Raw genomic sequence first — 24,429 nt, 5'->3', positions numbered from 1 at the left:
AATAGTGACTTTTTATTAAACATAATTGAACCGCCTTTGTACGCACGTCTCCATTTAACAACAGTGAATGCAAACAAACTACATCTTTTATTATGCTGAAATCATTAGCTAGCTTAGCTAAGTTAATCAGATCGTCTGTTCCCTCCCCACGAGGGACTTTTCTGTGGTTGCCAATAGCAACCTAATGATGCTTTTGCTCAGCCATAGTGATATTAGTAGCCTAAACAGGACTGCTAAGAGCTTAGTATTATTCATGAAATTACTTACAAAATAAACTAAATCGAGTGGCATGTGGGTTGTTAGATGGGCTTGACATGTGTTTGTTAGATTTGAATTGGGTGAACAGAAGCAGTAGATATTGATAGATTTAGACATCGTAAACATCGCAGCTCTCTTCATTTAATTAAAGGTATGTTGTTTATTAATGTTACCGTAAGATTATTTAGAATGTAAGACGTGGCCCATTAACTTACGCGGCCATTAATTTACGCGGTTTCCTTAAGCATGTGGACATGCCTCTCCCAGCACTTGCCGTGCGTGTTGCAACTAACAACAGAGGTACATTAGGCCTAAAATAATAGACCTTTGAAGTAATAAATTACTGCAAAGGTCACTACATTCTTTACTTTTTTTTTTTTACAGGTCTAGGATTTAATTATTTGCTAGGAGCCGAATATGAAAGAAAAAAGCAGAAGCTTCAAGAGGAGCTTCAGATGGATTACAAACGTTATATTGACGATCAGGTGATGTCAGTGAATACCTTTGGTTAAGCCTATAGCCTATATATAGGCTGTATATAAAGGTTTTACACTAAATCCTGTCTGTGCAGAAAAGGGACTCGAAAGTTTACAACAGTTCACAATACCACAGCTCGTCTTTGCCCATTGCTGAGAGGACATCAGTCAAGGTGATCATTTTTGTTATTTCCACATACAAGTAATGCAGTCTTCAAACAGATCTTTCCCATAGGCATTGTATCTATAATGTATAATATAATGACTTCAGCTTTCTTAAATCTCGGAAACTGTTGTGTAAGTGTGTATAAATTATTTATAAAGGTGTCAGATAGACTATGCCTATTTGAAAGAGATCTGCTCTTTCTTAAACGTTCAAGGGTTATAATGTAATTTCTTTTTGCCATGTTTCACTATATTGTATTTCACTACCTGTATAGCCTCACCAAAGTACTGTACAATGAACAATGACTTACCTTGTGCAGGAAAAATTGAGAGACGAGAGAAACAGAGAATACAACCTCTTTCTTCAAGAACAAGCTAAATCTAGAAGGCGGGGACAGTTTTCTCTTTCTTCTCAAGTAACAAATATAAACCTTCATTTAACTTTTTGCGTATTTGTTTAACATATACAATTCATATGTGATTGCTACTTTCAGCCTGAGGGGCCTTCCAATTTCGATGCAGTGCACAAACATCCTCAAGACCCTTCCCCACCTGTGAGCTATACGGAGCGTCCAACATCCAGGAGAGATGCTGCCACCCTTACTGACCTGGTTAAAACAAAAAAAGGGAGGAAGACCTGGAACAAGGGCCCACAGAAGCGAAGAGCTTTCACTTCACGACAAGAGAGTCGCCACAGCTCTGAAGACAAGTTTAGCATAGACAGTGAAGAAGAAAAGGAGATGAGTCATGGGAGGAAACCAAATCAGCAGAGACACCAGTCCAAGTACATAAAAGAGGATAAACATCGCAGAGCTGAAAGGTGTTACTTTTGCAGTAATTTCATTCCCCCCGTTTGTAATCTCTCAGGTGTAATCTCTCTGTTGTTTTGTGTCAGGGCTCCCTTGGATATGAAACATGATGAAGTTTTTATTAGCCAGAACAACAATAACCACAATTGGAATTCAGAGTAAGAGAACTGACTGTGTATTGTGAATATGGCTACAAACGTGTTTAATTGTTCTATGATAAATGCTCTTTTTGACATTCCCTAGTTTTGTTTTTGAAGTTATCAACTGGTGTAGTACTTTTGTTTTAGAACTCATCAGATACAAGGCAAAGGAAAGATGGCAGAAAGATTTAGACCTACTAGAGATAACTCAGTTCATGCGACTGGGCTCATGATTGGTAAGTAATCTGGCTATTACCTATTTAATTTTTTTTTTTAAATCAGCCATTACATGTTGGTTTTGTTAAATAGGACAAACGGAGGAACAAGAGGCCGTGCAGAGGAAGAAGGAACAATATAAACAAGAATTACTGAACCAAATAGCTGAACAACGAGAAAACAAAAGAAAGTAAGTACAATTTTATATTTTTGGAATGCAAACCCTGCAACTACAGTGTACAGAAGATGACTCAAGAACTTTCATCTAAAATGTGAATAAACATGTCAATTTTTGAATTTTTTCCTAGAGAGAAAATCTTTGGACTAAGGGTAGCTGCCACTGGAGCTACTGACCCAAACAAAGTAGGAACATACAATCTAGGAGTTAAAAGATTTAAAAAATATATTTTATGTAACATGTATAATGGTAATTTCTCTATGGTCCATCAGCCTGACAGTTTGAGGCAGTATGGTTCAGTATATCGCAACAATCAGAGGTGGAATCCAGGGGTTTCTTATAAACCTGACACTGGTAACATTGCTGCTAAAGAAAGTCTTGGACTGAAGCACTTTCCTGACTCAAACTTTAAGCTGGAGCACAGAGAGCCACCAGGAAGACCTAATATAGCTTTTCCCACTTCGCCTCTGGACAACAACAGTGCTCAGAATGGTGCAAACCATAAGGGTTATTCACCTGATACATCATTTGATGAATACAAGAAGGATTTCTCTCAAATGATCGGAGACGCAGCCACTAAAGGGTTGGTTATGACTTTGTATTTAGGATGCATATGCTGTGTATGTGGAACTGCTACAGACCATTCATTGTACTGTGGTTTCTTTAGATTTACTGATGGTCCTCCTCTATTACCTCCCAGAGAAGAGAATAGCTACAAGACGCCGTATGATGATGCCTATTACTACTATGGAAGGAGACATCCATTAGAGCCAATGCTTTCTCACAATCAAAACGATACAAAATGTCAGGAAATATTTTTTTTCCCCTCAGTACAACAGTTATACAACATATACTGTAGGTGAAAAAGTATAATTTGCTTTACTCTATTTCCTCAGATAAATTTGGAGGAGCTCAGGAGTTTGAGACCAGGACCTTTCCCCAACAAAGTCGAGCATCGCAGCGACTCTCAGGACCCACTCAGTCAGTGTGCATAAGATCTAACCTTTATATTAAAATGTTTGAAATGTGAACTCTCCTCCAGAAGAGGGCTCTCTAGTCCAGTAAATGTAGGCTACACTTTGTTCCTCTTCTTATTCTGACTTTTTTTTTTTCCAGACCTGACTTTGGACAGAGAATTACGGTAATTCCTCTAAGACAGCTCAGCTCCTCAGAAAGTGAACAGAGAAGAGAAAATGCTTTGAACTACCAAGAAGCACTCAAACAGCAGGTTATTCATTTTTTAAAGTTGAAAACCCCATCCAGTTTACCTAATTAGTTGTAAAATATTTTTATGTCCAGATCAAAGACATAGAGGAGCACAGAAGAAGAGAAAGGAAGGAAAAGGAGCTATATGAGGCCAAAAAAACAGCTGAGATGTTGTCTTATAACCCCTGGGGCAGAGCAGGAGGAGGAGCACCTATTAAAGACCCAAGTGGAAATCTTATCAGTAAGCTGTGCATGGTTCTTCCTTGAATTGACTCTGCAGTGTCTGATTATTTATGTGTTTTTTGTTTTTCTTTCTACTGTACAGCGAACCTGGATCAGATGCATAGAACCAATGAAGAGACTCATAGGAATAGTAATATAACAAATAGCCTTGGGTTGATTGGAGAAGTTACTCCTCGACCCAGGCGCAGGCCTCCTCTTCCTGGTCTGGGACATTTAGATAATCATTTCTGCTTATATGTGATGGACACTGTCTTATTCCTCTGCTTACCTTAATGCTCTTACAGGTTACAATGATCCAGAGCATTCACATCGTCAGGACCGTTACAAAGAAGAACTTTTGCAGCAGGTTGGGCAACATTAAAAACCACAACATTCAAAATTTGAAAATACGTAAATTCTATTACTTTATAGATAAAAGAAGACAGGCGGAAGCAAACTGAAGAAAGAGAACGACGGAGAATCACAGAGGAGGAAGAGGAGAAGAGGTTGGCAGAGGAGAGAGCACAACTTCTGAAGGAGTACAAGGAAGAGCAGCAACGGAACCGGATGAAAATGCAGGTGAAAAATACAAATTAAAGAAAACTGTTCACTAACTTAAAAAAAAAAAAAAGGGCCCTTTTTTGTTACAGAAGGGACATCAGAAAACAAATAAATCTGACAAAGGCAGAAAGACGCCTGAAGGCAACAAGGAGGACCGGCCACCAACAAGAGACAGAACAGGGGCTCAGGAACAGGTGAGCGACAAAAATGGGCGGAGCTGCTTGTTTTGCTGCATGTCCATAATGGAGATTGTTCATTTTCAGAGAGCACCTTCACCTCCTATTCCAAACCTACAACACAAACGCACAAACACACATGACCCAGGTCCTTCCTTTGTGACAAGCCAGCTCACCTCCAAGACTGTAAGTCACTACACATCACGAATTAAGAAAGCATTTTAATCACATAATGGACTTTTTCAACAGGAACAGTCAGAGACAGCACCGCAGGACCACCCAGAACAGGTTCCAGTACAAACTCAAGCAACTCAGCAAGGTCAGAGTGACATCTTTGCTGTGACACTACTATACGGTTACTTGCAAAAGCAACCTATAGTCATTTCCCAGTACTAACTGTTGCCACTTGATTGTGGCTTCTACAGATGACCAACAGGAGATAATCACACAGTTGGCAGCTCTTCGTAACATCCTCGCAAAGGAAAAGAAACATATGGAAACTAAACTAATGCAAACAGAACCAGTGAATGAACAACATCTTTCCCTCACCGGGTAAAACAATTTAAACCTTTTTTTGTGCTTAATCCAAGAAATGTGTCATTTCCATTTGGGATTTTGCAGTTCAGTCCACGTAGTGCTCTGAGCTAATGAAAATGACCTGGGTCGGTTTGGCTATCTCTTTATCTGATTGCTTTCAGGGACCCAATATTGCATTATTATAACACGGCCGTCCCCATGGGCTATAATCTCATTTTATAGCCTTATCTCGCCTAATACGTTGGGTTTGTTATAGAACAGAGGGACACGTTACCAGGGCCTGTGGTCCGCTCACTGGCCACCTCACACACAATGGCCTTGACTTATACATGGTTAATATATATGGTTAAGATAATAGGGCGCACTGTGGTGGAGTGGTTAGCTCTGAACTCCTTCCACTGTACAAAATACAGTCTCGTGCCATGTCAAATAATACCTGTTCATGTCTGTAACTAAGTGGCCAGTGTAGCGAGTCCCGCCTTAAAGCATAGTTGCCCAAAATTAATAATTGTGTTTATCAAAATAGTGATTTTTTTTTGTTCAAGTCATTGTTTAACATTGGACTTTTTCAAGTAAACTATAGCTGGCAGCGGAATCTCCAAATCTGGACAGGAAAGTGTTGAGTTGGCATGTGTTCATAGAGCCACATGTCTCTAATTATTGGCATTTGTTCAGTTAAAAAGCTTTCACTTTAATTTGTCCAGGCACCAAAGGCAGACAGAACAATGGCGCAGAGACGCTGCTGAACTACGGCACCAGGAAAATGGCCCGTCTCCATCTCAGAAACTTCACTTGACTCAAGAAAACACGCAAAACTTCAGAGAGTTCAACACACTTAAATACAGAGGTAATACTGTGTATAATTACGTTTCAGATTTCATGAAGGATAAGATAGTTGACTGTGATATTTGCTGGACTATACAAGACAGACGCACACAATACTGCAGCTTTCATGTACAGGAGATGTCCTTCAGCGACAGAGAGGTTGGCACTGTGAACCTATTGCAATGCATACAACAAGGAGGCTTTGGATGCGTTCCCAGACTAACTAAATGCTGAGCTTGAGAAAAACAGCCACAGCTTGTCGAAGAAACCGCAGATTGGACAAAATTTGTGTGAAAATGAAGAAATATGTTATCAAGATTCATGTATACATTATGCATATAAGTAGTGAAGCACACCATAGACTTTGCTTATATACATATATTTGCTGTATGTAGTGTAAGCAGAGAAAACCTGTGGCATTTACATGAAAGGTGTCAATAAATTGTCCTGGCCATGTCTTTTTGTAAACTGAATACTATGTCTCCAGACACACCGTCCCGTGAACAGCTCCTTTACAACTACCCTGATCCTCCCAACGATGTGCCAAACCTGGACCTACAGCAGCAGGCTTTGCTCAGGGAACAACAGCGCAGACTCTGCCACATGAAAAGCAAGGACATGGACAGTCAGTATTTTGGTCACTACTAATGCATATACTATATTAACATATGCTACACAGTTTTGCTGATTCTTGTTCATTGCTTCTCCAGACTTAGGGAATGAGCAAGAATACCCCTCTAGTGTGAGTGTGACAATTATGTAATGTCCCTCAGGCCTCACTCAGCTGAACTTACACCTGTTTGTGTTTTTATTTACTTAGAGGAGTAACCGACATGTTCACAGAAACTCCTCCGTGTTGCCATCTGACACAACATTCCTCGGTAACTCCGAATCAAAAAACAGTCTCCTTTTCATAGTAAAAAAACCGGCAACTGCTCGTAAAGTCTGGGGCATTGACAAATGTTTGTTTCTCTGCTCTCCAGATGTTTACAGCTCTGAGGACTTCATTCCTCAGCCGTCAGCAGAGTCCCGACAGAGATCATCACACCACAGGAGACACAACTATGAAGTATGATTAGTACAAACAGGCAATATAGTCATAGCCTCTGGTCTATTGGAGCTGACTTTGTTACCCAAGTTGGACTTCAATCCTTAAAGACACACAATACAAAACATTGTTCTTATGACCGGCACAACACAGAAAATGCTGTGGGTAATCAAAGAATGGATTTGGATGAGGACCTAGCCCATTCACAATTGGCTGCCTTTTGTCAATATCTCCATGGAGATCTAGAGATGTCCCCGCTTCCAATAAAGTTACAGTCATGTCTTAGGAAAGATGAGCCGCTCACACAGACACGTTTGTTTGTTGTCAGTTTTTAGATATTTTTCAAAATCAAAAACATCTGCAATAAATTAAATGCTTGTGTTTCATTCTATTTATTGGGTAACATGTTGCATAGTGTGGCTTTAAACACTGATAAACATCCCAGCGATGCCAAAAAAGCTGTTAATCCGGTTTCCCCACCACTAAAAACATGTACGATAGGCCAGGATGAATGATGTGCGTGCGTGAATGTGCAGCTCGACACAGAAAAAAGCCATTTTGCAGCGAGTTTGGATACATGTAGTCAATGCAAAGCAAGGATCATCTCCGTAGAGACAAGCTGGCGATGTCCCGTTCCCACCATAGTTATGAGTCAGGACTGAGGATTAAGAGGCCAACTCACTGTAAAGACACTAGTGTTAATGTTTGTATTTCATTGTACGATTAGTGAAATGTAACGCAGTATGGCTTTTTTCTCAATTTCAAATACTGTCATTCCATTTGTACAGGGGGAGGCTGTTGGTGTGGATCAAATGAATAACTCTGATGCCCCGCCTGGGTCCTCAGACACTTTCATAAACCAAGTCCGGCACAGTCGCAGACATAGACAACCGTCAGGTGTGACATATGTGACAATGTAAATATATGAGTACATATCTACTGTGATGCATGAGCCGGTCTGCTCCCTAGAGAACCAACGTGCCAATGAAGTGGACATCTTATCTCTGTGCTCCACCCGCTCTGCCCGGGGGAGGCCCATCTCCGTGGGGACTGTTGCCACGGAGCCCTGGCTGCGAACAAGCACAGCAGAACCAGAGCACTTCGGCTACAGGCGGCCCGGCAGGAAGCCGCAAGCACAATTCTGACTTAGGCCTTTAGCACTTAAAACAACAGCACTTTGTTTGCATTAGGCACTTAAAGCACAACTTATTTAAATGATGTTGGCTATATTTATGTATATATGTACCGCTTATAAGTTACTTATAGTACTGATGGTATGTGCAATATATTATTTCCTATAATAAATGAAATCCTTAAAGCCACATTGCGGAACTTTCCAGTTTATATGATGCTATGTCACAACAGCAACTATACCGTCACTAAATTAGTTTAAGTATTAGGTTTGCAATACCAAACATGATCCAGGTCTGGTCTGAGGAGAACGAGCCGCCTCACAGTAACATCAATAACCACAAATTCTTGCCTTTTATTTTATTTAATGTGTCAAATGTTGCGCAGTGTGGCTTAAAGTTTCACTTACAAAACTGTATCAAATTCAAGAAATAAAAAGGGTATGAAATTTTTAAAATCAACCAAGTTCAAAAACTTTATTGACCTAGAACCTGATTAGAATGCCAGATGATGTATTGTACAGAAAGTTGTACATAATCTTTTTGCAACATAGAAAACTTTACATTGCTGTATCATACATTTTGTTTTCTACATCCATGAGCAGGAATGCTTCCCAGTCATACTTAAAGCACAGCTAACAATTTAATTTTCTCTATACATCTCCCCCCAAAACCAAAGGAAAAAGCATTAAATATATTATTAACTTTTGATTTTGTACACAAAAGTGAAAACTAAAACGCAAACGTGAAAACTTATTGGTGATTCGAAAGCAGCTAGCATCATCTTAAACATCTTCCAGTTCAAAGTGTCGTGTTAAAAACCTAAGAACAAATTAAAAGTAAAAAACAATTGGAATAATTTACCCCTTCACTTTCTGATCATCTTCAGTTGCAAATTGTTCCGTGTGGGACAAACTGCAAGAAATGCTGAGGTCAAATAAATTATCAAAAAAAGTAAAATCTCCAGTGCATTCAAAAAGAGATCAAGTGCAGCAAATCCAGACAAACCAACAAAAATAAATGAAATCTAGTGTTATTATATGCCTATATTACATACAGCGGCAGATATGTACAACTATATCACTCCAGGAGATGTCCGTTACTAATGTTAACATCACAGCTGCGTGACTTAATGCCACATTTCATCCACATTTCTTTTTGCATGTTGTTGAAAAACCACTCATTTGTTACATGTTAAAGATTACAGTAAGAAGCACACGTTTTTTGGATTATATTTCCTTCAATTCAAAGATATGGGTTACTGTCTGTTCGGTTCAGTAGTTTCTCCAGAGGCAGCGCTACACGTGAGATCACTCCTTCAGATGCGCGGGAAAAAAACAAATGTGTGGTTGACGGGGGTTAAGAGAGTGCAGGTGGGTGGTCGTTAAGTCGAGTGCGTTCAGCATTAAATATGGAGGTATGTCGTATTTCGGGGCATCACTGGGCCTCTTCCCCGGCCTCCTCCCCCAGCTCGGTGTCCAGCTCCTGGGAGGGGGGAAGCGGGCGAGTGTCTGTGCACGGTTCGGACGCAGGCAGCTGCGCGATGTGGAAAACCGAGCCGATGCGGAGGTAAAACTTCCTCAGGACGGCCCGCAGCTCGGGGATCAGGTCGAACTGCATGATCTCGCACAGCAGGGGGTAGTATCTGGACGCATGGGCTTTGAACTGACAGGGCAAAGGGAAGATGACAGGGCAAAGGGAAGACAAGGGTTAATCGAGACCAATCAAATGCACAAAGCACCAGACTTGTTTCTATCTAATTTGTATCGTTTTGGTCAATTTGACTGAGAAGAAATTGATTAAATTCCAACTTCCATTAATGAAAGGGGCTGGATGCAAGTTTGCCATTTTATACTCACTACTGCCACCTCAGGTCATATGTGTAACTGCACCTTCTATATTATTCTCGAATTTCGGACCTAAGTAACACATTTTTTAAGTGACAGTGCAGGATTTTAGAGGCAGTTGTGGTGAACAGGTCTGGGCTCATTCTACACATTAGGACATTGTTGGAACATGTAGGGGGAGGAAAATACATCATTTTAACATTTTTAAACTCCGTATAGTCCCTTTAAGATCCAAAATACTGCGTTGACAACAAATATGCCTGAACAAATTCATTTAAGAAGCTTGTGTTAAAGTTGCTTACCCTTTCATCACTGATTTTTAGCACCTTGGTGAGGAAGAGTAGCAGCAGGTTTGTCCAAGCCTCTCTATGGCTCTCCGAGGTCAGGGCCAAAAAGTACGCTACAGCCTCGCTACACACACTGCAAAACAAAACAGACCATACACTTAACAAAGAAAACAAACTTATTTAGGGGCTCAAATAAAGCAATGACTTTCTACATCGTTTCTGCTGTATTGGCATGAGGTTGATGTTAACTTAGCCCACTATTGATCACATACTGTATAAGCGATAAACATGTGATTATGGCCATACCGCCTTTGCTATGCCCGATCCCGTCAGATCTCGGAAGCTAAGCAGGGAAGGGCCTGGCAGGACTTGGATGGGAGACCGTTTGGGAACACCAGGAAGCCTGCCGAATGTAGTGTGTGAGTGAGTGGTTGGTGGTGGTTTGCAGACTGGTTGCCTCGCTTACCATCACCGAGTATGGAGTGAATGAATAATGCAAAGCTAAAGGCGGTGTAGTTCAGGTTATGCAGTGTATAAAAACACACCCTTGAGTTATTGGATGTTATAAATGAAGTAAGGAAACTGCAGAGGCATATAGAGGAGCATGACAGCTGTCGATAGTAGACTGACACAGCAATGACAGTGACTGAACAATCAAACGTGGGGTTCCTATAGATCTGACAGCGCATACAGTTAGAGAACTATAACAGAGAGTGCTGCCTGTGCTCTGTGCTGCTGTCACTTGTCTACTCTAACAATGACTTCAAAATAGATCATCCTTGGACGAATGGAAAGCTTTATAATAGACACTCGTGGGCACTCGTGGCGTATAGGAGAAAGGCATTCATAGGCAACTTATTACCTTGATCTAAAACACATTACTTAACACTGATGTTGCCACCATTTTGTGCTACAAGTACTTGAAACGGTGGTAATCATAAGAATACTTGAATGAAAATTTAGATTTGCTGGATGTAGCGCCTATTGATCCTCCACAAACAAAAGCACTGATGAAACAAACATTGTAGACGGTGCCTTCCATAATTACACAAAGTAATTGCTGAACAGACTCATTATGCTCTTACTATAACCTGTGCAGAATTCGCGCAACAATTAGTTTTTCAATACTCTCTAATTTAGAACGCATTTTCAAGCTCCCACTCGAATTGATTGTTGCAGTCGTGAACAACATGTTTTTTTTTTTCGTGCAGTGGTTTTACTCTGAAAATATAGGGCTCATTTTGAAAAGCAGACATTGTCATTTACATGATGGAAAAAATGAGCAGAGTGATGATGGTCAAGTGGTCAACCAGAGTGACATGCAATAAATATGGTGAAATAGGCAACTGCAGGCACAGAGCGTATAAAAGCAAGAGCATCTATAAATCTATGTGAATGTATCTGAGTGTATTTGTACAAGGCTATTGCAGTGTAATTGTCCTCACTTGAGCAGTCGCCTCTGCACCTCCTCCCAGGCGTCCTGTCGGCTCTCGTCAGTGTACATCCGGAAGAGGATCCGCATCCCACACGCCAGGCTGCTGGTCTCCTGCTTCAACAAGTTGGGTTTGGACTTCCCTTTGAACCCTTGAAAAAAGCATCACGGTCAGTTGATCAGGGGTCCTCGAAGTTTTCACACCAAGCACCAATTAAGAAAATATGAGCCTCCTTTGAGCACTACCAGGATAACAGGACATCATCAGCTTACCAGCTTTCCAGAGGAGAGTCCGCTGCTCGTTGTTGGAGTTAAAGGCTTTAGCGAAGTGATGTGACTCCAAGAGACAGTCCAGGAGCTTGAAGAGCTGCCCTGAGGTCAGATACCGATACATGCCCTGGTCCTGGGTTTCTACAGGGGTGTCGGCTGCATATAAGGCATCCCTCTGCAAAAAGTAAACATATGTGCAATTTGTAAAAGAGAGTTTTTCAGTGCTGTAAAGAAGGGTTTAAGGGCAGGAAACGTTTGGGGCAAATACTATCTACAGCTTGATTGTTGCAGCACATGCAGCAGACTATGTGAACTTATTTTAATCCAGCTGTTCATTCTGTAAGCATTTAATACTGTCCCATGGATTTTTTGTACACGGTCACATAAAGTTACAAGATAATTTTCTTGTACCTGGGCAGCAGCAAAGTTCTCGGCATCCTCCTTCTTACTGGTGGCTGGAAAGAAGACGATGTTGTCGATGGTCTGGATGAGCTCCAGCTGCACCACACACTTAATGAGCAGAGCAGAGAACAACCGCTGCTCCTGAACTTCTGCAAGAAACACGTTCATCAGCAAGCACTCGCGCAAACAGAGTGAAACATCTTCGGTGAACATAAAAGACGTACTGGTTGAATTTCTGGTCTCTGCCACGCCCGAACTGTACTGGCTCTGACGCCGGGTCTCCATGGCAACCCGGTCCACACTGCTGAGGGAAAGCTGGTCATCGGAGCGCGTCTGGATGTCCACAGACTTCTGGGAAACAGTGTCCTGAAAGAGAATGGGCAACAAAACTCGTTACATGAAATTGTTCTGGGGATAAATGCATTCAGTTTTGAAGCTGCACAACCCGTGAAAGTTGGATGTAGCTGAGCAGAAAGAGTTAGCTGCTGCCCCCAACTCGTTTCTAGCTCTAATAACACATCCTTATCTTTTATGCAAATTAAATGAAGGTACATTTTGGGCGCCTGTACAGCTTTGTCAGACGGGACGGATCACTATTGATACACGTTGCAGTGATTTGGACTCTTAATGACACAATGTGCTAGATTAAAATACAGAAACAGTGCACACCACATGTTTATATACATATTCCTGCATTTACCATATCTGGCAAAAGATAATGAAATAAGAACCACAGTTTATGATAGGATGGAGCAGATGATTGGATATTATACGGTTGTATTTATTAGATTAGTTGCTCACCAGTTGCTTATCAGACAGATTCAGGGATGTAAAGTGCTCTCCCTCTGGCCTCCATGTTAACAAGCTGAAGACACAAGTAGGCGTTAGATAAATCAACAGTTTAATCATAGCTTTATATACAATCCGCCTCTTACGCATGGGGAATGGTTGTCTTGAAGATGTCCAACATGCAGTTACACGTTTTGTCCCACGTCTCGAGGGAGAACTTCTCCCCATTCAAAATAACTACATTCTCCAAACAGTTGGTGCCTGAGCGGGCCAGCTGCTCGTTATCTGAAGCAAACAGAGGCGCAAACAAAGACGGTCAAGAGCTAAAATACGAGCTGCCAAAAACGAAGCGCCTATTTGGTCTGCGCTTACCTTGCTGCACACACCAGTAGAGCTGTGCCAGGATGTCGTCCAGCAAGACGTCGTTGAGGGACTCGAAGTATTGGGTGAAAACATCGCAAATGGCATAAAGTGCATGGTTGCAAGTGGTCGTCATCCACTCGGCCTTCTGTCAAGTTGAATACGACACAGGCAGTGGCATATGTTAGCAAAAGTGGCTACACAAATACTATATAGTGTTAAATACCATGCATGTACCTCAGTCTGCTGCTCTGGTAGCTTCATATTGTCAAAAATCCTAAAAACTATTCGGAACAAGTCCTGCCACCAGTGTTTCTCAAAGGTGTGACCGTACGTCTTCATTACTTCAAACATTACCGTTAGCCCCCTGGGAAAAACAAACAAGACTGGAGTAATTTAATGTTGCTTTTGTGTCATTTACAGCATTTCTGGACTCAATTTGTTCATGGCATGCAAAAATTGGAAGTCATGAGATCAGATAACCCACACTACTCATTGAATCTTGTTTTTTGTTAAGCAAAGGGTCCAAAAAATGTGCCATATTAATCTTGTGGCTTAAAGTCCTTTCATTTACTCCAGATAAGCTCCGCCTACCTGGTCCTGACGTCCAGTTTACACCTGTTGATGATGCACGAGAGCTCGAAGAGAATGGGGAACCAGCCGCGCACCCACACGCGATCCTCGGGCGCTACATTCATGTCATCACTGGTGTAGTCTTTGAAAGCCTGCCGAAGAAAGAAGGCCATTTTCAACACACAGTTTCAGCCTGGCGTAGGGCATTATTTCTCACACGCCAATACATTTATTTACACATAGCCTATTGTTCAGCAAATCCCCCCCGGTCCCCCTAAGCAGGCAAAGATAGATGTGTTTTGGCAAGGGCGTGATAATAACCTGTGGCCTCTCAGAAACGTATTTGGCGCAGTGTCGGATGAGCCGGATGGCCTCCATGCTGGTGTCTGGGAACGAGGCATTACAGGCAAACTCTGACAGACATTTGACAGCATCTTGGAAGGAGTCTATGGTGGCCGCAAAGTGCTTCTCAAATACATTCGCTGAAACAAAAACAAACAAAAAAGGCGCAGAATTTACTATACATTGCTCGATTTAAAATGCAAGCCACTGTCGGACAATTCTTTTGTTCCCACTTACTGACGATATGGCCGGTAGTTTGGAAAGCCAGCTCCACAATGCTCTCGTCCTGGTCAGAAGCGGCCAAATGGAAGACTGAAAAGATATTCTTCCAACCAGAGCGGATGTTCGCAGCCTGGGAGTTAACCATCTGGGCTATACAGCGCACAACCATGTCTCTGATGGTGGGGGACCTGTGAGGAGAAGGAAAATGCAGTTTTATCAATGTGGCCCACCCCTAAATGTAAGTAGCACGGGAGTTTTTTAAGCAAAAGGAAGGAAAGAGTAGCCCCATTTGTTGAGGAAGACAGTATCTATCAATTAACTTTAAAAGCTTCTGATAACATCCTCACTGGAAGAGCACGCATTAGTTCAGCCGTCTCGGGGGTGTGGGTTTTACAGCAACAGTTGCCATAGCGAAGAGCTTTTCCAAACGGCTCTGTAGTTATGAATGAGGATGACTGAGGCGGACTCGCACACGCACAGAGGAGGCAGTGGGAGTCAGTGTAATGGGCCGGAGCTGCAGGGGCTGTTACGTGGCCACTTGCCATCTCCTCCTCAGTCTGCTCAGTCAGTGGGCGCACTCACACGCTGCTGCTGCTGCTGCGCTCGTTCACGTCAATGAAAAGTGCAATGCTGTCAAATATGCTTTTTTTTGTTACTAGAAGCAGATTCATAAGGGGAAACCTCTTTGGTAAATGAAGGTGGCTGGAATGTAATTGGTACATATGCAGTAGAAGGCTTAGGGGGACAATGTTTTGGTTGACGAAAGTACAGCAACGTTACTATAGCGAGGTAGTTTGAGGACCATGATCAAAACAAATAATAATTTCAATTGAATGTTTAAAATTTTCATAAATGGCCACAAAACAGGAAAAAAGACCAAAATTATCAATAATATATTTTCTAAAATCCTAAAACAGTTGTTCATATTGTAAAGCAGTGTTTATCAACCAGGGGGTACTTAAGCACTTAGCAGGGGGTACTTCAAAATGAAAGTGAAACTGAGTAGAATTTCAATACTAATTTCAAAGGAAAGTGTATGTTTTTCAATAAAAGGTTTGATTTTGAGAGTATAACTTCATTTTGAATACAACAACACACTTTAAAATACTGAATAATCTTAGTTTAGTTGGTCACTTTTTACAAGATCCCTGAGGTAGGTGGTACTTGTACTATAAATGAACGACTGAAGGGGTACCCGAGACTAAAAAGACAAAAAATGTAACTAAAATATGCTGTTTTCAATCAAAAATACATCAAAATAATGTCAGAAATGTAAAACAACCACCGACCCCCACTTTGGGAACCACTAGGAGACAGAATATTTGATAATTTGTCTATGCTAGGACTGTCAAGTAAGGTTATAGTTTGCTCTCAAAAAACAGAACGAGTAGTGGCTTAACCTTTATTTATGCCACTAGGAACCGTTAAATGGTACGCAGAGCTAATAGGGTTTTCAATCTCGACTTGCAGTAAACAACTGAGCTGCCCGGATCTTCAAAAGAGCAGAGAGCGAGAAAGGCCAAACAGTGAGATAAACAGGCGGAGACAGTGTGACCGGACTGAATCAGAGACTGTCTGCGGCCCGAGCAAGACAGATGAACACAGACAGTATGGGCTTTGTGCTTCCAGCTCGGCGCAGAGATTAACATCAGAAACACGAGCCGCTCACCTGTTCTTTTTCATGATGTGCTCAAAAGGCCGGAGGAAGTCTTTCTGGAATCTGAAGTTGGCCAGCTCGCCCTTCTCCAAAAACTTCATAGACAACTGCCGTAGAGAGTCCACCGCGAAGATTGCTACGTCTTCATTGGTGTTACAACCGACCTGTGAGGAGAACAACACAAAGGCAGATCGTGTCAGGATGCGCATTTTGTGATATATAGTGATAAAGGCATCATGCATATCAAAAAGGCTGCAGTACTTCATAGCTTTCAGCGTCAATAGTAGGTGAAAGTGGTCTAGAATTGGGAAAGAACAGGAGAGACATGCACTACATCTAAGCACTTTTCAAACTATTTCACTGTTAACAATAAGTTGGAAGAGACGAACAACTACTTTGCTGTAACACAAGTTTTATTTCATTTCCCAAAACTACCCTCAAAGATGAAATACTTGAGTTGAGTTTTCAGCTATTTGTCCTCCTAACATCTTAAGTGCATCTTGTCTTTCCATTTTTGCCTCATTCTTTTTACCTTGTTAAAGTGGTCTCCGATGACCTCCCAGATCCTGGACCACTGCAGCCTGATGCGGCCCATGTTGTAGTAGGAGATCTCCACTATTTTCTGCAGACTGAACATTCGCGGGTGTGTGGGCGAGGCCAGCTCATCCATGGACACAGCGCACAGCCAGCGCACGAAATCCACTGACAAACACACAAAAGACGTTGCCACAGAGTGAGTAAACGGCTATTTTGTGCCTCTGAGTGGAGTGAGTCATGTTAATCAAACCAGAATAAGTTTAGCCTTGTGTGCTTTATCTGGTCTTACCTATTGCATTACCGTCCAGTCTGGTGGAGCCTGTGAATATCCTACAGCACCAAAGACAAAAAATGTGAATAAAAAGTCCATCACAATGTAAAACGTGTCATGTCTGAATCTGTGTGGTTTACCAAATGCTATAAAATGACTATTATAAGGTCTAAAATAGGACTAAACTATCACTAAGTACTCACTAAGCACTAACCAAAATAACAGCAAAATAAATGTGAATCAAATTGACACTAACTTTAACAGAGTTTAAAACTGAAGAAGCCAAATTACCACCAGAAACAAGCCCAAAAACCACTGATATAGAGTGTCTATGTTACCTGTCTACAGCCACCACCACACTCTGGGAACTCGTCTCTCCAATTGACTCTTGGATGCTCGCGATCTGTTTCCGGTCCACCGTCCCACCAACTAGAAATTTCAATATTTGGTTAGAAGGACAAAGGACACAAGCATAAAGCGGTTTCAGAAGGTTTACAGGTTATATTTGAATCTATATCTTATTTGCACATGTGGTGTCCCTCAGGGTTCGGTACTAGGCCCGGTGTTGTTCATCTTGTATATCAATGACATGTGACAAGTATATCATTATTTAGGAGTTTGATGCATAGCATGAATTTAGATGTTATTAGTAAAAATGTCTACATTGAATGCCCTACAATAACAACACATTTTAAAAGCTTTGGGGAGAAAAACAAGCCCAATAAACAACTGCAAATCCATGACAACTTCCTGAACCCACTGCATTTCCCCATGTTTTCCACACAATGCTGTCAAACGGCACTCACCCAGTCCAAGATACTCATCATTGGTCTGTTCCTTGGCGCTTGTGATGAAGCCCTCTCTGCCGCGCACTGTCCCTGAGATGTAGCGGGCTTTCACCCCAGTACCGATGAGCTGAGCCAACTCCAGCTGACTGATGCACTTCATGATCTGAAGAATTATACAACAATAAGAGCACATGGACTGAGCGACGGGGGAAATCTGAGAGAACACAAAGGCTTCTATATTCAGTCTAGTCATAAATAAATTGCATGGAAAGAACCGAGAGGCCGCCTCTTATTGCAAAAATGTACAAGGGCTATTTTAATAAGTTCATAGCAGAATGCACCCAACTACTTCTATAAGTTTACTGAAGCCAATTCATATGTAAATTAATGCATCACACATTATTTTCTGCCTTTTTAGTGTCAAGCCATTTGTTAATGTTACTAAATTCTTAGTGTACAGTGCAGTTTAATACAAAGCAAACAGCTGGGGGTAAATTTGCAGCACTCACCTCATGCCAGGAGTTTCCCAGGTAGTTCCCATCAGTATGTGCCACAGTGATGAGGGTCTTGATGGTGTCGATGTTTTTCTGCTTCATTTCAGAAATACCGGAGCTCGCTGTCAGCAAAGTGAACCGTGCTAGAGCCTGGACATAGGCGTCCCGCTCCAACTGTAGCAAAGGAATGCAGTTATTAAAACACAGCACTTTATTGGGTAACTACACACACTGTTAGGCATTTGTAAATAAACATAAAATGCTGCCCTTTCATGTCATTTTACTCTGTGGTCAGGGTGACGTACTTGTATAGAGAAGATGCATGCTATCCGGATGGCACAGCGGATGCCCTCCAGACACAGAGAGGCCACCTCGGTGTCGTCACAGTCCTGCAGTCCCACGCTGAACGCAGCCAGGAAGGGAGTCCATGCCAGCTGGAGGGATCAAACGCCCTGTTACTGTCACTGTGTCCTTACAGTCTGTGCGGAGGAAGAATGAGCCAGCGACTTTACCTTGAACATGGGCCTGACGTGCTCCAGGTGTGTGGCGCTGGTGAAGGGAGCCTGGACGTGACTCACAGCCTCCATCAAAGCTTTGGCCGTTTTCGCCATTTGCTCCATTTCCACATTGTACAACAAGCGCCGCTGCTTCTCACTGGCCACACCTGAGCGGGAACGAAACGACAAACCAACACAATGTGAGACCATGCGCAATCAGAAAACTATTGAATCTGAGACTTTGTTCCTTTGCTGGACATACACTGGTGTATGAATGCGAATGTGTAAATGGGCGAGTGGTTCCTTGCTGTAAAGCGATTTGGGCCTAATGAAGGTAGGAAAGCACTATATACAGTAAGATGACACCATTTACCAGTGTGGTGTGAGCCCACTGAGATGTCTGTATCTCGGACCCAAAATTTCTCACTACTCCCCTGCTCATCCCACGAGACAGCAGCTCACTCACTCTGCTTGTTGGACTTCATGGTGAGCTCCTTGGTCTCCTTCATGGCGATCTTTTTCCCCGCGATCTCGTCGTAGATGGCTGACAGATACTCCTCAGGCAGGTCTTTGCTGTCGTTAATCCCCCGGTTCATCTTGATGTATTGCTCTTTTGACATCTTATTCTTCACCTTGAGAGACGAAAACAACCGTGTGGGTCAAAAGCTATCAGAGCATTTCCAGTGATTTATGTCGAGTCGCTGTGAAAAACACGTCCCCTAAAAAGACTGCAGTGTCACTAAAGCAAGGGGGGGGGGCTTACCTGCGGACTGTGGAGATCTGTTGTCAGCATAATGATCGAATAGGCTAGGACATACGCTGTGTCAGCACTGGCGAAGAGGGTTTGTCTGAAAAATGAGGATTCAAGTTAAGCCAAAAAATAAAAATCAGTTTCACAATCAATTCCCTTGCCACATTACCACTTAGGATTTACATACGTAGCAAATGTGTACAACCGTTTTTAAGAGTAGAGAATTAATCACTATAGATTACACACTCACCCCTGATTGCATTCGAGATATCTGGCTGCAAATTTCTCCATGAGCCGGTCGATCTTCTGGGCCTCTCCCGGGAGCCGAAAGCCCTCCAGGAAAATCCTCAGTGCAGAAACAAAGTCTTTGCCCTGGAAGTCCATCTGGTCCACGTAGGCATACATCACTTCCTTATTGAAGCGGTCATTGTCACCCAGGAACTCTCCCACTTGAGTCTAAAAACAGTGTCAAGAAAACTACTGTTTGTTTGTGTGTTTTTCTAGCAATAAACTGGGTAAAGATGCGTGAAACAATTACCGAATCAAGCCTTTCTTCTTGGTGCAAAAACTGCGCGAGATCCTCCGGGGTAGTACCCAGCATGCCTTGCTCTTGGAGGTACTGTATTCCTCTCTTTGGCTTCTTGTTAAACCTATAAATCACAGAGAAAAACGTGTTAGTATAGCAAACACCATTACAGCGGCAACAACACTATGAATAATTGAAGTGCGTGTGGGGCAAACATACAGGTCTATGCCTTGCTCGATGATTTCCTTCTGCTGTTTGAGGACCTCGAACTGCTCCGGGTTGTCAGTGCCGGACATTTGAGTGCTGTAGCTCCCGATGCCAGAGGACGCGGTGGAGTCGAGAGAGTTAATGCTCCCGTAGCGATTTATAGTTTCCGGGGCCTTGGTCTCCGTGTTGTCCTGCTCGGACGGCTTCTCTTGACCTGAAGGAAATCGCACACAAAGTTACACAAAGATGGCAGGGTAGTGATGCGACAAAGATTTATAGTAACGACATACTATTGAGCATTTATAAAGCATTGATAAACTCCATTATTATTATTATTCATAAAACCTTTAAGTGTTCCATCATTTAGAGGAACAAAAATAGTGATAACCTTAAGAGAAACCCTTTAACCTCTTACCCCCCACCTGAACCAAGCACATTTTGCCCAGTTTGAATTACCCAAATCTATAAGCTTAAAAAAAAGAATCAAAATGAGGATGAAAACAAAAGTGACAAAAACGCAACAAAAAAGCTATTAAAAAAGGCTATGAAAAAGCAACAAAAAGTGACAAAAACGTAGTGAAAACACAACAAAAAAGCAACAAAAACCGCCATAAACATGACAAAAAAGCGCCATAAAAGAGACCAGAACACGACAAAAATGCTTCAAAAATGTGACAATGAAGTTACACACTTTTGTAGGTCTTAGCTTTCAAATGAGGCATTACACTGGTGCTCTCCAGTCAAGAAGCTTTTAGATTTGGGTAATGCCGAACTGGAGAAAATGTGCTCGGTTCAGGTGGGGGGTAACTTAATCATTCCCGACTTGTGCCTAACATTAAAGTAGGAAAACTGAGGCATAATAACATTATTTTGGGAATCTCAGTATTGAAGAGTTTAAAAATTTTGAATTAGCATGTCGTCCTCCGCACACTTGGGTACGACACGTTATCACGGTGAAAACAAGCTTTCACTTTCATGTAATAGCATGCTAGCAAATTGATGGCACTGTGATGAACACACAATGAGCGAAGAACTGCTCAGAGCGGGTGCACGGAGAAGGATTATTATTATTATTAACAACGTGGAACAAAGTTTCATGTTCCCTCCATGGGGCAATATAATCCTGGAAATACGGATCAGAGCACTTCAGCTGTAAACGAAGAAACTACCAAATTACTAAAAACTGCGTGAATGAAGGGAAAAAAAAAACTCCCGGTATGTTTTTACTGAGGGAACAACATTTTAACAGCTCAAAAAAGTGGATTTTGGACGATAGGTCTCTGATGGGTGAAGTATTTACCAATGCTTTACTGATGCTTAATAGTGTGTACTTATAAACGTTACAAGCATTTGAAAAGGAAAGAGGAATCTACATTATTAGCTGCCTAGCTCAGGGCATTGACGTCCACATACTAGTGCTATGAACTCACAAAGGTATGGGAGTCTTTATAACGAAGAGGCTTTGAAAATGAACCGACACAAGCAAGATCACTGCAGTAAATGAAAAGGGAAACTGCTACACAGAGGGTAAAATGAGCCCGGGGCTGATTTTTGAATTATTGTAGCCAGAGAGGGTTTGCGCACTCCTGTTTGTTCAGACTAACCCTGCAATGGACCCGTGTTTATTTACAAAGAGCAGGTGCAGGTAGAGCGAGGAGAGGGAGGTAGAGGGCATTGTAAAAAGGCGGATTACCTAAATGCTTCAGGAGGATGCTGCTAGAAACTTAGGGGCTAAAAGAGGCAGATTTTTTTTAAGTCTGCACTAGAAGGTTGGCTGCTGGAGCGCGGCCATTAGAGCTACCAACCAAGGGTCTTATTACTCATTGGAAACTCTCTAAAACATTTAAGACAGCAGCAGTGCCTTTTAAGTTGGTTGTGTGTCTTCTTTTGTTACAGGGAAAAGGGACAAAGCGAACAGTTTACGTGGAATGTATTTAAATGAAGAGGAAATGGTTTATCAAATGCAGGAGGACGTGTTTAGTAAAATGGAGTAGTACAGGGTCAGTAAAAGTTTCAGCACAACACAAAGATGTCTGTTGGAACAAGATCTAAAGTTAGGCACAAAACAAGTTGAACACATCGCTCTCACTGCAACACAGATCTAACACCCACTCCACATAACGGTACAGTTACCTGCTCTTGCTGCGGGGTTTTTCCAATATTGTGAAACATATATGGAAGGAGACAATTGAAATATATTGTGTTGAACTCTAAACACATGTTACAATAGTGCAAGATCATGAACAGGCTCAGTTAGCAGTCAGCTCAGTTTATCAGAGAGTAACACATCTGTCTGAGCTGTTGGTAATGACAGCTCCGCCTCAGGGCAGCCTGTGGTTAACGTCTCAGTGGCCTCTGGACAGATTTCACAGCCATTTTCTAAAGTTGCGCTTTCCTACCTTACCTTGAGCTTTTTCTTTAGCAGAAAACCTCAAGTGAGAACAAACCCTGCAGAGCAATCCTCTGCATGTGGTAAAAAGGCATTTGATGCAGTCAGGGCCCAAGGTATTTTACTCAAAACCTTCAGATTATCTTTAACATGAGGAGGAACGTTTAGTTTAAAAGCTTTGCTTCACTCGACTCCTTTTCTGATACTGGTTTCTATGACGGAATTTGAATCAATGGATGAAAGGTTTGATCTTTTTATTTTGCTCATTTGTGCCGAAAGTCTGAATAAATAAATAAATAAATGAGAGGAATAATAACATGACAGGTCTTACCTAAGCTGGTCTGTGAGTTGGGGTTCACATACTGGTCCTTACTCCATTCTACCATACATTTCAAAATGGACACAAGACATTCAAGGCCCTTCTTTCGTAGCGTCAGCTCCTAAAGAAGTAATAAAGGTTACTCACTTCTTGGTGAAGCTTTTATTTAAACCATATTTACTCAGCACCTGTAATGGTGTTGTGCCAAGCTCATGACCACCACGGCCTTGCGCAATCTTTGACAGGTCATTGACCAAGCGCTCGAAGATGTTAGCAGCATTCAAGTCACAATCATAATTGACGTAGATGTCCACCACACTCTGAGCGTCTGGAAACAATGCAGCACTTTAGCACCATGTTTAATTACAATTCTTAAGTCTGTGCTTAATGCAGTAGTGAAAGAAACAGACCTGCACATATTCTTGTGAGGGTTTGGATCACCATCCACTTGTGGTCGTAGGAGCTTGTCGATGTCTCAAGGATGTACAGAAAAATCTCTTTGAAAAACACCTGAAAACAGACATTAAGGCAATACGTGAATTGCACAATGGAAAGGCTTCATACTCTGAATATAAATCAGCAGAACATGGGCCAGATCTATTTCGAAGCGTCTGCATAAAATACAATCCACTGCCAGGACACTTTTCTTTTTCTCAAGACGATGGGGGTGGACAATGATGGTAAATAAATAATGCAGTTTGGTGTTTTCCAGTCAATAAAAGCACTCAATTGGAATTAGTAAAACATTTAGCAAATTCAGGGTTTTAGAGTGAAACCGATAAAAACAATGCTCACCTCAATCTGCATTTTGAGATGAGTCTTGAAGTGGGACAGCAGAGTGAGGAAAATGGAGAGAGACAGCTCAAAGACCTCCGGCACCGAGGACACACCGTTCTTGGACAGAGCCACACACAGATACTGCTTTATGGCATTAATGAACATTTCATTGGTTTTAAAAATGGGCCCGGCGTTCTGCAGAATGGACAAAAGCAGCTGCAGGGACAAAACCTTCGACCGCAACTCGTGTGACCTAAAGACAAAGAACAAATTGTAAATGTTTTTGTAAAGTTATTTTGTCACACCAGTGTTTTCAAGCAGCATTTAGGACACAGTGTAATAAACTGAAGGGCAAACTGTAACATTACTAGAGTTATGCATTGAACAGGCACATGAGTGTGTGTCTGCTCAGAGCCTTTGCTAATCTGAAGTGTTTTTCAGCCAACTCATTGTTTGCTACTTTATATGCTGAAACCGGCTCCTTCACAGTGATTCTTTTTATCTCCAAAGTACAGAGGACATTTGTGGGGCATAACAAAAATACATCTTTCTTATGCCATTCATCAAAACATAATTGAAAATTCTCAAATATCTTTTCTGCACTTTGTTTGCGTTGTAACATAAAAACATCACAAAAGCATTCGGAAAGTGACTCAGAACTTGCTGGTGAGGCCGTATTGTGTCTTTTATCACAGTTTATTAGATCCTTTAAGTTATTATTGGACCAATCTCCATTAGAAACGTG

The 24,429-nt window shown here is 41.8% G+C and overlaps 2 protein-coding genes across 4 annotated transcripts in view; one reads left to right on the top strand and one right to left on the bottom strand.

The window, feature by feature from the left end:
- Positions 1–244: 244 nt before the first annotated feature.
- Positions 245–8,197, top strand: cspp1a (centrosome and spindle pole associated protein 1a). Its single transcript, XM_079576358.1, has 29 exons — positions 245–409; positions 504–558; positions 643–743; positions 830–907; positions 1,220–1,315; positions 1,394–1,719; positions 1,795–1,866; positions 1,996–2,084; positions 2,158–2,254; positions 2,373–2,427; positions 2,515–2,825; positions 2,910–3,046; positions 3,139–3,223; positions 3,359–3,470; positions 3,542–3,689; positions 3,774–3,908; positions 3,976–4,037; positions 4,103–4,249; positions 4,321–4,425; positions 4,495–4,593; positions 4,657–4,726; positions 4,833–4,959; positions 5,649–5,791; positions 6,257–6,394; positions 6,480–6,511; positions 6,590–6,650; positions 6,753–6,838; positions 7,606–7,714; positions 7,787–8,197. Exons 2-29 carry the CDS (start codon positions 513–515, stop codon positions 7,960–7,962), a joined length of 3,243 nt encoding a protein of 1,080 aa, XP_079432484.1. The 5' UTR covers positions 245–409; positions 504–512; the 3' UTR covers positions 7,963–8,197.
- A 227-nt stretch (positions 8,198–8,424) lies between these two features.
- Positions 8,425–24,429, bottom strand: part of arfgef1 (ADP-ribosylation factor guanine nucleotide-exchange factor 1 (brefeldin A-inhibited)) — a 37,682-nt gene continuing 21,677 nt past the window's right edge. For 2 of the 3 annotated variants that reach the window (XM_079575785.1, XM_079575786.1), the window contains 30 exons: positions 23,703–23,937; positions 23,318–23,417; positions 23,096–23,235; positions 22,920–23,028; positions 20,212–20,413; positions 20,005–20,116; positions 19,717–19,922; positions 19,479–19,563; positions 19,182–19,347; positions 18,731–18,882; positions 18,524–18,652; positions 18,234–18,392; positions 17,743–17,887; positions 17,275–17,365; positions 16,955–16,995; positions 16,661–16,830; positions 16,141–16,292; positions 14,487–14,659; positions 14,229–14,389; positions 13,929–14,059; positions 13,572–13,701; positions 13,347–13,482; positions 13,121–13,259; positions 12,987–13,050; positions 12,410–12,551; positions 12,195–12,334; positions 11,787–11,958; positions 11,527–11,665; positions 10,097–10,214; positions 8,426–9,612 (listed from right to left, as the gene is read on the bottom strand). In XM_079575785.1, the coding sequence (XP_079431911.1) occupies positions 9,385–9,612; positions 10,097–10,214; positions 11,527–11,665; positions 11,787–11,958; positions 12,195–12,334; positions 12,410–12,551; positions 12,987–13,050; positions 13,121–13,259; positions 13,347–13,482; positions 13,572–13,701; positions 13,929–14,059; positions 14,229–14,389; positions 14,487–14,659; positions 16,141–16,292; positions 16,661–16,830; positions 16,955–16,995; positions 17,275–17,365; positions 17,743–17,887; positions 18,234–18,392; positions 18,524–18,652; positions 18,731–18,882; positions 19,182–19,347; positions 19,479–19,563; positions 19,717–19,922; positions 20,005–20,116; positions 20,212–20,413; positions 22,920–23,028; positions 23,096–23,235; positions 23,318–23,417; positions 23,703–23,937 (4,267 nt within the window). In that variant the 3' untranslated portion in view covers positions 8,426–9,384. Of the gene's footprint in view, positions 9,613–10,096; positions 10,215–11,526; positions 11,666–11,786; positions 11,959–12,194; positions 12,552–12,986; positions 13,051–13,120; positions 13,260–13,346; positions 13,483–13,571; positions 13,702–13,928; positions 14,060–14,228; positions 14,390–14,486; positions 14,660–16,140; positions 16,293–16,660; positions 16,831–16,954; positions 16,996–17,274; positions 17,366–17,742; positions 17,888–18,233; positions 18,393–18,523; positions 18,653–18,730; positions 18,883–19,181; positions 19,348–19,478; positions 19,564–19,716; positions 19,923–20,004; positions 20,117–20,211; positions 20,414–22,919; positions 23,029–23,095; positions 23,236–23,317; positions 23,418–23,702; positions 23,938–24,429 lie in introns of all 3 variants that reach the window. The other variant, XM_079575784.1, reaches the window with a different exon arrangement.

This window comes from Gobius niger (assembly GCF_951799975.1).
Source record: "Gobius niger genome assembly, chromosome: 18".
Lineage (NCBI taxonomy): Eukaryota > Metazoa > Chordata > Actinopteri > Gobiiformes > Gobiidae > Gobius > Gobius niger.
The sequence above is the reverse complement of the archived record's forward strand: the minus strand, read 5'-3'. Positions and strand labels throughout refer to the sequence as shown.

Coding starts and splice junctions, on each gene's coding strand:
- cspp1a (XM_079576358.1), top strand. CDS start 513: ATGCCTCTCCCAGCACTTGCCGTGCGTGTTGCAACTAACAACAGAG. Junction 908..1,219: donor CTGAGAGGACATCAGTCAAG/GTGATCATTTTT, acceptor TACCTTGTGCAG/GAAAAATTGAGAGACGAGAG. Junction 2,826..2,909: donor GGAGACGCAGCCACTAAAGG/GTTGGTTATGAC, acceptor TGGTTTCTTTAG/ATTTACTGATGGTCCTCCTC.